Below are 12603 nucleotides of genomic sequence, written 5' to 3' on the forward strand. Positions count from 1 at the left end.
GACCTAAAAAATAAAATTGCACGATTGCGAGTCCGAAGCTCCATTTGACGTTTGCAGGTCATTTTGTTATCACGGTGGTTTTTTGCTCCATCCAGGTTAAAAGCAACGCTGTACGTGCCATGGGTAGTCTGCTCTATACACTTTTACCGAAGCACATCAACAATGAAGCTTTCTCCCAGCTCATAGAGGATTCCTTGCGTATGCTGACGACTGTCATTACTGGCAATGCTGCCATGAAAGTTCGTTGGAATGCGTGTTATGCCTACGGAAGTGTGTTCAAAAACACAGCGTTTTTATCAGGTAAGAGCGTTTTTGTGCCTTTTCCTGCAAGTTTGACACCATTTGTGCATCGAGATAACAGAATAAAGTATAGCAGCGCTTGTAGAGCGCATAGTATAGCCTCGCGTCTTCATTTTGAACAAAAGTACCTTCGCTAACTCGATACACTACTATTATGGCCCACTGCTGTTGTGGCCCATATACACGTATCGTCAATGCATCCTATTACGTTATAGTTTATTCATTATTGGCATGGGTCATGTACATAATACATTTAATTCTTCACACATCGGGTCATCGATCAGATATGTGAAGTTAAAAAATTTTGGATGAGCATTTCAAGTTAGCCAACTATGGCTGGAATAGCACTTCAACGATGACATCATTGTTAGTACCCTATATGCCCCATGGGGAGTTGATGACATATGCCAAGTTTCAAATTTTTCCGTTGTGTGGTTTCGGAGAAAATGTCCCCCCAAAAAAATCCTTTAAACCAATATGACTGCCATACCATGTGACCTATGACAGAGTTAGCTATAAAATATTCTCCATGGTGAGTCCCTCATGTTTAAAGTTTCCCATCAATCGAACATGCTGTTTCAGAGAACCATTTTTAAAGCGAAAATACACAGATACGGACAACCAGACAGGAGCATTGCAATAGTCTTGCATCCCTTACGAGGTGAGAGTAATACACCAGTTTTTTTAAAATTTTGCTTATCACTTTCTTGTGTTTGCAGGTGCCTTGGGATGGAGAAAAGAAGCCATGTCGGCGCTAACGTCGGTCATAAAATGTTGCAAAAACTTTAAAGTTCGTATAAAAGCTTCGTTGGCGTTGTCTTCGGCACCAGATCGGCGCTGGTTTGGTAGTGCTGACGAATTGTCTGGCTCCTGGAGAGCCGTGTTGACGGCAATGGAGCAAAGTCGCGAGGTGGTGAACTTCGTCGAGTATCGCTACAGTGTCACTCTGCAGGAAAATCTTTGCCAGACACTGTTGCACTTTCTGACGTTACTGCGACCCGAGGATCTGCCCACTTTGTTACCCGAGCTTTCACCTACTACTTGCTTTCTGAAGGAACACTTGTCAGAAGTGCTCAAACAACCTGATGGGGAAGGAATGTTGGTGCTACAAGAGAGCTTGCAGAAAGCTGGGCAGCATATCAATAGTCTTGTGTTCAATCAGCCATTGTGCATTGCAAAGGCAGTTCAGCAATTGGCAGCAACTTTGGAAACGGTTCACATTAAACACCAAACAAATTTGCTATCCTTGAACTGGATGGGTAACGATTGATTTATTTGTGCAAATCAACAATTCAATTGCAGTGGACAGGTTTGAGGATCATTTTTTAAAAATTGGATACAATGTCGAGGCTCATGCAAAAAGAAACAGCAACAGTAGGGTAGAGGGACAGTTGAAGGCAGAATGGGCATGGAGAAGAATGACATGGGGGGAGGGTGGTGTAAACAAGCGTGATGCCTCGGTCCTCCGTCAGTGAAGTGATGAGTTGACAAAATGGAAGACGCAAGGCGGCCATCTTGGATTTTGACGTGGCGACCCAATTTTCAAGGGTTCTCCCTTATACACCCACACACCAGATTAGAAGTTAGTAGTTCGTTTATTAGTCCCCTACCGGTGTACACCGGAGGGGACTATAGGTTTGCACGCCATCCCTCCGTCCGTCACGCAAAGAACAGTTTTCCGGACTTTTTTTCTAAACTCTTAATGCTAATGATTTCAAACTTGGCACATGGTTTCCTCATAAGTTACAGATCAAGTTCGAACTTCACGACGTTTCGATCATTTTTGACAAAGTTATGGCACTTTGAACTTTGGGAATTCTGATGATCCTTAACTCAGTGCCATTTTAGGTTTTAGTTTCCTTTAAAAACCAATTTCTCTGCAATATATAATTGGACCGATTGAGATCAAATTTTCACCAAAGGAGGGACTCGTTCTGTAGAATATTTTAATGGTAATTATGACGTCACGTGGTTCGGCCGCCATATTGCTTTTCATGAAAACACGAAACCCCCTTTTTCTCTGCAACGGCTGAACAGATCGAGGCCAAACTTTGCAGGCAAAATCGCATACCCATGACGAACAAAAAAGTCAGCGAGCATGACGTCATGCGTCACATGGTTTCAAAGTTATGACGTTTTTAAGCATGAACCTTTAAAACAGAGCCCCTCCCTCATTTTTGATCCAATCAAGAGGAAACTTCACAGATCTGTTCAGCATGTCAGTCTACTAAAATGTCCTTTTGGAATTTGCGATAGGGCACGTGATTTGGCAGATATCATTAATTAAACGAAAGTATTAAAAAAAAAAATGCGACAGGGGACAACTAGTCCCTCAGAGTAGCGACATGATGCGGCCCAAAAAATTCTGGTCAATGGTGCCATTTTGTTTCCATTGATCGAATGAGCACGATATTCGATAGCTCATCTATACTACAAAAGGAGCAGTACGTCTGGGTTGTTCATTGGTTGGACAGTTCGCCTGACTCTGCCCACAATTTCTATACTACGGCAGCCATGTTAGTGCTCACTGCTATGCAAAGTCAGACCTCTTTGGAGATGTCATATTCACAATCACCATGCACTCCCTATAAGTTTTCCCGACGGTGTAAAACCAAAGCGACGGTTGAAAGGATTTTGAGCTAATAGGTGTCAAGGGCCTTGTGAAGATTGGCCTCGTGCCCCAGTGATTGAGGCAGCCAGCATTTGTTGCTTATACACTGCTCAAATAACTGGCATTCTCTCAAGCAGTGCTTTTGCCACAGAGGTTGTATGTCCTTGCTTTTATTTGACCGTTTTCTAAATTGTGAGTTGCACAGGTGATCATGACTGGTTTCTGTGAAGTCAGTGATAGCATGATGGGGGAGTGGAAAGCATTAAATATTCTGTTGTTTTGATGTGGGAATGCTCGTTTGCTTTTAGGAGCTGGGGAAGGGTGAGGAGGGAGAGAGAAAACATGGGATCGATCATAGAAGGGTTTGAAAACTTCAGGATTCCCTGCATATGCCAGGACAAATTCCTGCCTTAACTGCTGCGAAGGCAATGGCAAACCACCCGGCATCACCCTTGCTAAGGACCTGCATTCAGACGGCACATCCAATCAATCGTCTTTTGTAATCCGCTACTTTTGATGTGAACATCTGGCATGCCTCGAATTTTCTTCCACTTTCAAATTTCTGCATTCTGTCACTACCTGTGTTATTGTCTTTTTCAACTCACTCGTGCTGTACCCCTTGAATTAGGCACTGAATCTATGCTCACACATTACACTAAAATTTGCCATGGTTTCTGCAATGTTTGAGATTAAATCAATCCTTTGATTGGATACTTGTTCTTTTTGTGTTGGAAGAATGAAAAAAAAGATCTTTTTGGGTGCAGAGAAAGACATTAGAAAAGAAACGTTACACCATGCACAATGGGCACAGGTTTGTTGTGTCACACTCGATGGAAACAAAGTGGCGTCAAATTCAAAGTTGTCTACTCATACGGTATGTGTATGTATATACAATTATATATATATATATATATATATATATATATATATATATATATATATATATATATATATATATATATATATATATATATATATATATATATATATATATATACATATATATATACATATATATATATATACATATATATCGTATGTGTGTGGACTCTAGATATGACGTCAAGCAGCAAGAAAAGGAAGTGAAAAACTGAGGAAACGAATGAATGGGGAGGGAGGGCAATGACTTGGAGAGGAAGAGGTAGGCTTGGGGTGGAAGGTTAAAGTAGAAATGATCATCAATACGTATAGATGAGTTGAGATGGGGGGGAAGGAGATGAACAGCCATCTTGAAGCCCTGGAGGGATAAATCGGAATTGAAGATCGAGGAAGTTAGTTCCACAAGAGAAAGGAACAAATGAACAAAGACTGGATTTTGGGAGTTAGGGACAAAAGGATTATTGGCAGACCATGTGCCCCGCATAAACCTGGGAGGGTCAGAGGGTGCAAGACCAAAACAGACTATAATAGAGGCCACCACATAACAGGCCTAAACAGTTTTGTCAAAGGAGATCCCAATGATTCAGAGAGGGTCTTGCTTTCCACACAATAAAGGGCAAGGTGTGAGGCAGGGGCGCCTGCCCGAAGGAGGGCAGTACTCCAAGCTGCGAATGAAGACCACCTTTTTTGCTTGTTTGCACTGTCCACCAAGACACTTTAAATTTTGTTTTCTACTGGGCATAAGTAGATTTGAAGTGTTTAAATTACAATGTTATAATTTTAAATACGGTACAACCATTAAATCTTTATCTTGATTAGTTCCAATAAATTACTTTCTGCTTTTCTAAAGTTCTGAGGTTGTGGTCTCTGCTCATTTTCCCCATTTTTGATTAGTACAATTGCTCTTGAAGTCATCACCTACTATGGATGGGTGTACCATGCTCTATATAGTGTCAGTTCTACCAAAGCAGTTTATTGGCTCGGAGTGGTGACCCATCCAGGATTTGTTCAGGGTGCCAGTGATAACTTGCCGACTCTTTGCGAATGACACCTAGTTGTGAGGGGGATCTTTAACATCCACCAACTAATGTCGACATTGATACCTCGGGTCGAAATTTAAAGATGGGAATAATTGGGGTCATGAACCGATAACCAAATGAAAATTACTTGTTAGTCACCGAGCACTCGGATTGAAACGTGGTACAAACGTTGGAAGAACGTTCAGAAAAATGCAAAGTCTGAAGCACAAGTAAAAATGCAAATATTTATTGTTAGTCTGCCAAACATTACAGAAACATCACAATATCAGCCCAGCACGTGACCAACCTGCTAACATCCAAACCAAAACAATAAGCAGATTTTAATTTGCAAAAAAATAATAATTAAATGTCCACCCAGTTAATGGGCAAGACTACATATTCATTAATAGATTTACAGGGAAAGCAAAAAAATAATAATATAAAAACACTTCCCAACAAACACGTATAAAACTCCATATCATCGAAACTTCAAGTGTAATTTTTTTTTTTAAACAAGTAAAGGCTACCTTGCGTCAAGTCGAGTTCCGTGTTGGCGGAGTGACGTTTCACGAAGTCGAACCTAGGCCCCGCTCCGTAGGGAACCACTCGCGGCCACACCGTGATCCGCTCCGCCCGAGTGCACTTCGAGCATGGCACCTCAGATTTAAAACGTACTTCATGCCTTAAATATCCAGAGAATGTACAATTAGCGAAGCGGTCAGTACATAGCCACGTTCAAATGATCAAATCGATACATTGCGATGCAGGCCTGTCACGAGAACACCGGCCACAGAATGTCGATGGCAAAAGAAAAAACAAATTGCATTTTCATCTTTGCCACGACACTCGAAATACAGACTTCACCTCGACAAAAAAATAACTTAACTTCGATGCGGTACCGTCAGGGTGCGGAAATGTGCAAGTATTAAAAAAGTTGGAAGCAAGTAGGAAAAGAAATCCAAAATACACATCTCTGATTGGGTAATATCTGAACCCCAAAAAGATCAATTAAAACACCAACGTCGAGGGATGCCGCCGCATCCCACTGGCTTTGAAAGGGCAGAGCAGAGGTGAACCAAACATGGAGGCAACCACATTTTGTGCAAATGAGAAAAACAGATGTGTACCACAATTCTGTGCACACAAAGGGAGGGGAATTAAAAAAAAAATTTAAACAAACTGACAAAGGGCACCAAATCTGAAGAAGCTCATTTCCTCTGTGCCCAGAATATAAAAGACTATATATATATTTCTATATATTTACACAATTGTAAGCTTTCAGTTGAAATCAGTCGATCGTACGTAAAAATTTGGGGGAAAGAAAAAAAACAAGAATAATGCAGGTGCGACAAAAGTGCAGGCCTTAAAATACAATTTATTAACAAACGGAGTAAAAATACAAATATCAAGTAGTGATAAACCGCCAGGCCAGACCCACTGATGGATGGATGGGAAAACAAAAGTCATAACCACAACGACCACCCAGAAAACACTGAAGATTCATTGCACTGGTGGGCAAGCCTGGACGATGTGGAACGGAGCTGGAATTCTGTCCAAAATCCGCCCCGAAGCTTATTCCGATGTTTTTAAACCCAACACCCATGCACAAATATCGGCATAGCAAATTACCCTGATTGTTATGGTGTTTCACCAGGGTGTTGAGTTTTACCATGTGCAGAGGTTGCAAACACTTTTAATGTGAAGGGGGCAGGTGGTGTGTGTGTGTGCGCGCGCACTCTTTGCAAGGGGCAGGTGGTGTGTGTGTGTGTGTGCGCGCACTCTTTGCACAAGAGCACTGCAGCATTGGAGGGAATGGTACCAAACAAAGGACAATTTGAACTTGTTTGGCGAGTGCAGCATTATGTTCTGGTGGGTGAACACCACCAAGAGGATGCAGGCGTGTCGTCGGAAGACCTTATGTGTAGTAGGAACCATTGGAGAAGTGCGAGGAAGCACTTGAGCTGCGACTCATCCCACGGTCAACCTGTGCGACAGAGGCAGACGCCGTACGCCTCATCGGCTGCGGGCTATTCCTGAGGACCCCGCTCCCCATCCGTATGGCGCTGTAACCCAGGCCGTGCGGTTCCCCATAGGTCCCGGATCCCGGGAAGCTGTGACTGAAATTTTCCGAGGGCAAATGCGTCAGGACCATTTTGCTGAATCCCAGACGTGTGCTCTCGGAATCAAATGACTCGATCTCGCGTGCCTGACGGTCCAGCAGAGTCCTGATCTTCTCGGAACGTTCCGTCTGCAGAAGCAGCATTTCTTCTTCAATCTAAGGGTGGAGAATAAATGAGGAAGAAAAAGAACAAAATGGAGGCTAACAAGCATCAGTGGAATTTGAAGATCTTCTGTCCCTTATGAAGGGACACAAGAAATCACCTCGTTCAAACAATGTGCACACAACCAACCTTCTGCTCAAGCAGGGCTCTGCGCAGGGACACCTTCTGCTCGAGCTCTTTGCGTTCTCTGTCATGCTGTGACTCTGTCTGCATCTTGATCTTGCTCTGATAAGCATTGAGAAGCTCAAGTTCCTGCTGCAGCTGCATTTTGAGGGCCTGGCACTCTGCCTCCTGTGCTTCGTCTAGCCGAAGCTTTGGGGGTGAACAAACGGCACAGGACCTCGCGTGACCACATGTTAAACGCTTCAAACAACCGAAACAAAGCAGAAGAAACTGAAACTGCACTCGGTAGAGCACACATGCGTCCGCCATGCTCAACACTTTATTTTGTATCCCACTGATCCCTGAACCAAAATATAATCGCCTTCTTCTTATCAATTACCCAACTAATGCTATATGTCGTTTTTGGCGCTATCACTTAAACTGGTGATACCCTGGTGTTGGGCTAGCGGCTAGGGTGCCGGCTTAGGATCCCAGGATCCTGGGTTCGAATCCTGGTCGATCGCTGAATTAACACCAAGGGGGTTGACTCAGCCTGTCATCCTTCCGAGGTCGGCTAATTGAGTACCAGCTCACTGGTAATTCCCTGTTTGTCGTTAAAGGCGGCAAAAAGGGTTGGCGTCAGGAAGGGCATCCGGCCATAAAACATTGCTTCAAAAAGGGGACCGAAAAACAACAACAACCACGGCTCCCGAAAAAGGCCAACCCCCGCTTTGCGGGGAAAAATGGCCTCTAAAGGTGGTTATTTTTTTTTTTTTTACTTAAACTCTCGGATCCGGATCTTCACCAAAATCAAATCAATTACTTGTCGTCACACATCTACACTGTTCACCAAATCTCGTCAGAATCTGTCCATAACCTTTTTGATTTTATGCTGATCACAAACAAACAGGGGTGAGAACATAAGCTTCGGTGACGGAGGTAATAAAAACGATTCAAGTTACTCATGCACAACTCACAGCCTGCGTGGACATCATGTCGTTGATTGTGTGCTCGTACTGTTCCGCAAGTATGGCAAGCTTCCGTGTCTGTTCCTCTTTTAGCCTCTTCAGAACATTCTTGTGTTCGGCCTTTGGATTCGTTTCCAGCAAGTGGTTCCTCAGTGCCTTGTATTGTCTTGTCTGCACCTTGCAGGTATCCTGGAACTGCTTCTTTATCTGGATCTCCTTCACCTATGTGCAGACAATTTTAAAAAAGATTTTTTTTTTTTTAATCCAGACAATTAAATCTCTCAAAAAAAGGAATGGAGGGTTCTCCACAAGGCGTGATGTATGACATCCGGAGGAAGTATTACCCTGAGGCTTTTCGGTTGCTGCCGGATCTCCATTACGTGCTTGCGGCGAAGTTCACGCTCACGTCCTTTGTTGTACTCCATTTGATTGGCAAGTTCCGTCTGGTGCTGCAGACGGATCAACTCGTGGCGCTTGCGCTGTACAAGGTTCAGGTGTCGGTACTCCAACTCCTGGGTTGCCTCGTGATGCCGCAGCAACATGGCATGCTCGGACTCTTTTTGCTGTTGCTTCCGGTTCAACTCCTATGCCGTAGATGGTTAAAATGTTTTTTGTTTTTTTTAATCAACAGTGAAATAAGGAAATTCAAAAGCATCTCCGTTCACAGAATACATGGTAACGTACCTCTCTCAGCAGGCCCTGCTCCAGGTTGTGCCTCTCGAGGAGAAGCCTTCGCTTGAAGCGGCGACATTCAAGTTCCAGGTACTGTCGCTGACTGCGCAGCATGGTCGCCTCTTCCTCGGCTTGAATTTGCTGAATAGTCTCTTTCTGTCTTGATAACCATTCTTGTTTCTCCTTCTTTGGCGTGCTTTGGTTTTCACTAAGTTCCTGCGAGGAGGCCAGGGCAGGTGTGGGGTCAGAGGGGGGAAGGGGAAGGGAGAGTTGGGTCTTCAAATCCCACAGACCATTTAAATAAAACGTGATTTTCAGCAATCAAAATCCAAACATCAAACTCCAAGTGTTGCATTTCCTTCTTCCACAGACACAAACCTCCTTTAACTGCTCCTTCCTCATCTTGTATTCACGCTTCTGTGCCTCCAGAAAACTGGTGAGCTCCTTCTTCTGCTGAGACAGGATGTGCTGCTGAAACTTCTTCTCCTCCGCCGCTGATGCTTTTGTCTACCGACACAATATTCACATTCAACAGACCACCAATTTGAAAATGTGAATGGAGAATAACTTTTGATGTTATTCTTCAAGAAAATAATTTTTATTTGTGAGTAAAATGATAGAAGAGATGTTATATTTCCATATGCCATATGAAGTGATGGGAGAATCACAAAAGTCCTCTCGAATTACGATGCACAGACAATGAATGCATTTTGTACTCTTGGAATGCATTTGGAATGGTCGCTTCAAGCTGGCAATAATCAAGCTGGCAATGAAGATCTTAAATAAGCAATGATCACAAATGGAGGGGGGGGGGGGGGGCGGAGAAGAGGTGGAATATCCAAAACTTCTCCATTGGCTGTGAGAGATCGTGCAATGCGATGCAACTCTTTTGCACAAAAGGTACCTTCAGAAAGTATTCACACCCCTTAACTTTTTTCATATTTTGTTGTTACTGTCTGAATTTAAAATAGATTAAATTGAGATTTTCTTGTCACTGATCTAAACAAAATACTCCATAATGTCAAAGTGGAATTATTTTGCTTTAGAACTTTTATTTTTTATTTTTTTTTAAACAAACGAATTAAAAATGAATAGCTGAAATGTCTCGAGTCAAAAGTATTCAACACCTTTGCTATGACACTACAAATTGAGCTTGGGTGCATCCAATTTCCTTTGATCATCCTCGAGATGTCTCCACAACTTTATTTAAGTCCACCTGTGGCCAATTCAATTGATTCGACATGATTTGTAAAGAAACACCTTTCTATACAATGTCCCACAGTTGACAGAGCATGTCAGAGCAGAAACTCCATCAGGAAATCCAAGGAACTGTCTGTCAAACTCCGAGATAGAATTGTGAGGTGGCATACATGTGGGGTAGGGTATAAAACCATTTCTAGAGTGTTGAAAGTTCCCCAAAGCACAGTGAGCTCCATCATTAGGAAATGGAAATAATATGGATCTACCCAGACTTCCTAGAGTTGGCCGTCCGAACAAACTGAACAACCAGGCAAGAAGGACCTTGGTCAGGGAGGTGACCAAGAATGTCATGACCCCTCTGACAGAACTACAGAGTTCCTTGGCTGAGATAGGAGAATTTGCCAGAAGGACAACAATCTTTGCAGCACTTCACAATTCTAGGCTTTATGGGAGAGTGGCCAAACGGAAGCCACTCCTGAGAAAAAGGCACATGACAGCATGCCTGGAGTTTGCAAAAAGGCATGTGAAACACAGAGCATGAGGCAAAGTATTATGTAGTTTGATGAGGCAAAAATGGAACACTTTGGCCTGAATGCAAAGTGTTACATCTGGCGGAAACCGAGCACAGCTCATCACCCATGTAACACCATCCCTACTGTGAAGCATGGTGGTGGCAGCATCATGTTATGGGGATGCTTCTCAGCAGCAGGAACTGGGAGATTTGTAAGGATAGAGGGAACAACGAATGGAGCCAAATGCAGACAAATCCCTGAGGATAACCTGCTTCAGATTGCAAAAGACCTTAGACTATGGTGAATGAAGATGTGTGTTCCAACAGCACGATGACCCCAAGCATGATGGTGAGCAGTCGCTTTCAACAAATCTCTTCCCTTCGTTGGCGTGCTCACCAAGTAAGCGTTGTGCGATGACTGTATAGGTAAAAATCGTTGGTGAGCTGGTGCCAATGAAGGGAAAAACCTATACAGAGAAGCGATTAATGCGATAGAGGTGTGCGCTATCCCTCTCCCACTCTCTATTCCTAAGAGCATCGTTGGCTGCAGGTGCAGTAAATTTAACATGAGGTCAGAAGCACATAGGCACAGCAGACTGGCCAGGTCGTTGGTATGATGACGGTTGCCCTTGATGTCAAAAGTGGGTACAGCTGTCTGTAGATGCTGTGCAGTGATGCCTAAATTGGTGCCACCACTGACTTTCAAGGGCACATTTATCCACGATGTAGCACTGCCCAGGATGGCCTCCAGGTGTGGTTTGATATCTGAGTGTCCTTCTCATAGCCCTAGCCTAAAGAGGCTTCACCCACAAGGCAGTGGGGTTCCATTACCCTGGACAAGGGACCCATACCAGGTACTGTCAGTTGGAGCCAGCTGAGCGTGGGACCCGTATAAGGCAGGGACGTTGTTCCCTGAGGTAGCTGATAAACAGCTATCCTGCTACCCACCCCAAGCATACAGCCAAAGTAACACTGGAATGGCTTCAGAACAAGAATGTGAAAGTACTTGAGTGTCCCAGCCAAAGCCCCGACTTGAATCCCATTGAAAATCTGTGGAAAGATTTGAAAATTGCTGTTCACTGATGCTCCCCATGCAAATTGACAGATCTTGAGCAAATCTACTGTAAGGAACTAGAACAATGTGACTGTCGCCAATATGCCTCCGCATAGTCACACAAAGGGGAGATGCCATCGTTCATTGTCCTAAAAATAAGCAAGTTTGATTTAAATCCCTTCAGCTGTTTTCAAGCATCACATTTTCACCAGCCATGACAGGTTTCACATCGATCGGTGAAGCGGTTTCAGAGAACGGATTTTTTTTAAATATCGGCTTTGAAGCTAATATGGCTGCCACACCAGGTGACATATGACCTTCAAAAATGTACACTCTGCAGTCTGCATATGTATGGGTAGTGGATCACGTTTGTGAAGTTTCATGTTGATCGGATAAGGTTCATTTTTCTATCTAAGATGGATACCAAACCACGTGACCTACAACATCATTTTCAAACTATATGCAACAGTGCTTAGATATTTGTAATATTTGACATCTATAGGGTAAGCGATTTCAGAGATATAATTATTTAATATTTTCCTTCAATCTAATATGGCTACCACACCATGTGACCAATGATGTTTTTGTGATCATCTTTTAATCGCCATGCCTCATCAATGACACACAAAGTTTCAAGTCAATCGATTTGGGAAAAGGTGTTTTTTTATTGTTTTAGGTTAAATCCAATATGGCTGCCGAACCATGTGACATATGATGTCATAAATTTCATATTTCAATACAAATGGATCATAGATCATGTGCATGCAATTTCAGATTTTTAGGATAAGGAATTCGATTAAAATATTTTTGGCTGGTATAACACTTCACCTATGATGTCATCATTAACATCCTTTTGTTCCCCATTGGGAGTACTTGACAATGTGCCAAGTTTCAAATTTTTCCATTTAGCAATTTCCAGGAAATAATTTTTTAATTATTTGTGTTTAATCCAAGATGGCTGCTATACCACGTGACCTATAACGTCACAATTATCATAAAAACATT

The 12603-nt window shown here is 43.0% G+C and overlaps 2 protein-coding genes across 6 annotated transcripts in view; one reads left to right on the forward strand and one right to left on the reverse strand.

The window, feature by feature from the left end:
- HEATR6 (HEAT repeat containing 6) overlaps window positions 1-3615 on the forward strand; it is a 55724-nt gene extending 52109 nt beyond the window's left edge. The window contains exons 21-22 of the mRNA XM_078767958.1: window positions 96-300; window positions 1020-3615. Of these exons, the coding sequence (XP_078624084.1) occupies window positions 96-300; window positions 1020-1570 (756 nt within the window). The 3' untranslated portion in view covers window positions 1571-3615. The remainder of the gene's footprint in view (window positions 1-95; window positions 301-1019) is intronic.
- Window positions 3616-5040: 1425 nt separating this feature from the next.
- Window positions 5041-12603, reverse strand: part of LOC137439615 (serine/threonine-protein kinase TAO1) — a 71638-nt gene continuing 64075 nt past the window's right edge. For 4 of the 5 annotated variants that reach the window (XM_078768467.1, XM_068135539.2, XM_068135541.2 and 1 more), the window contains 6 exons: window positions 9212-9340; window positions 8846-9049; window positions 8506-8745; window positions 8171-8383; window positions 7221-7403; window positions 5041-7084 (listed from right to left, as the gene is read on the reverse strand). In XM_078768467.1, the coding sequence (XP_078624593.1) occupies window positions 6725-7084; window positions 7221-7403; window positions 8171-8383; window positions 8506-8745; window positions 8846-9049; window positions 9212-9340 (1329 nt within the window). In that variant the 3' untranslated portion in view covers window positions 5041-6724. Of the gene's footprint in view, window positions 7130-7220; window positions 7404-8170; window positions 8384-8505; window positions 8746-8845; window positions 9050-9211; window positions 9341-12603 lie in introns of all 5 variants that reach the window. The other variant, XM_068135540.2, reaches the window with a different exon arrangement.

Source organism: Myxine glutinosa, chromosome 14 (genome assembly GCF_964187855.1).
Source record: "Myxine glutinosa chromosome 14, kmMyxGlut1.1, whole genome shotgun sequence".
Classification (NCBI taxonomy): domain Eukaryota; kingdom Metazoa; phylum Chordata; class Myxini; order Myxiniformes; family Myxinidae; genus Myxine; species Myxine glutinosa.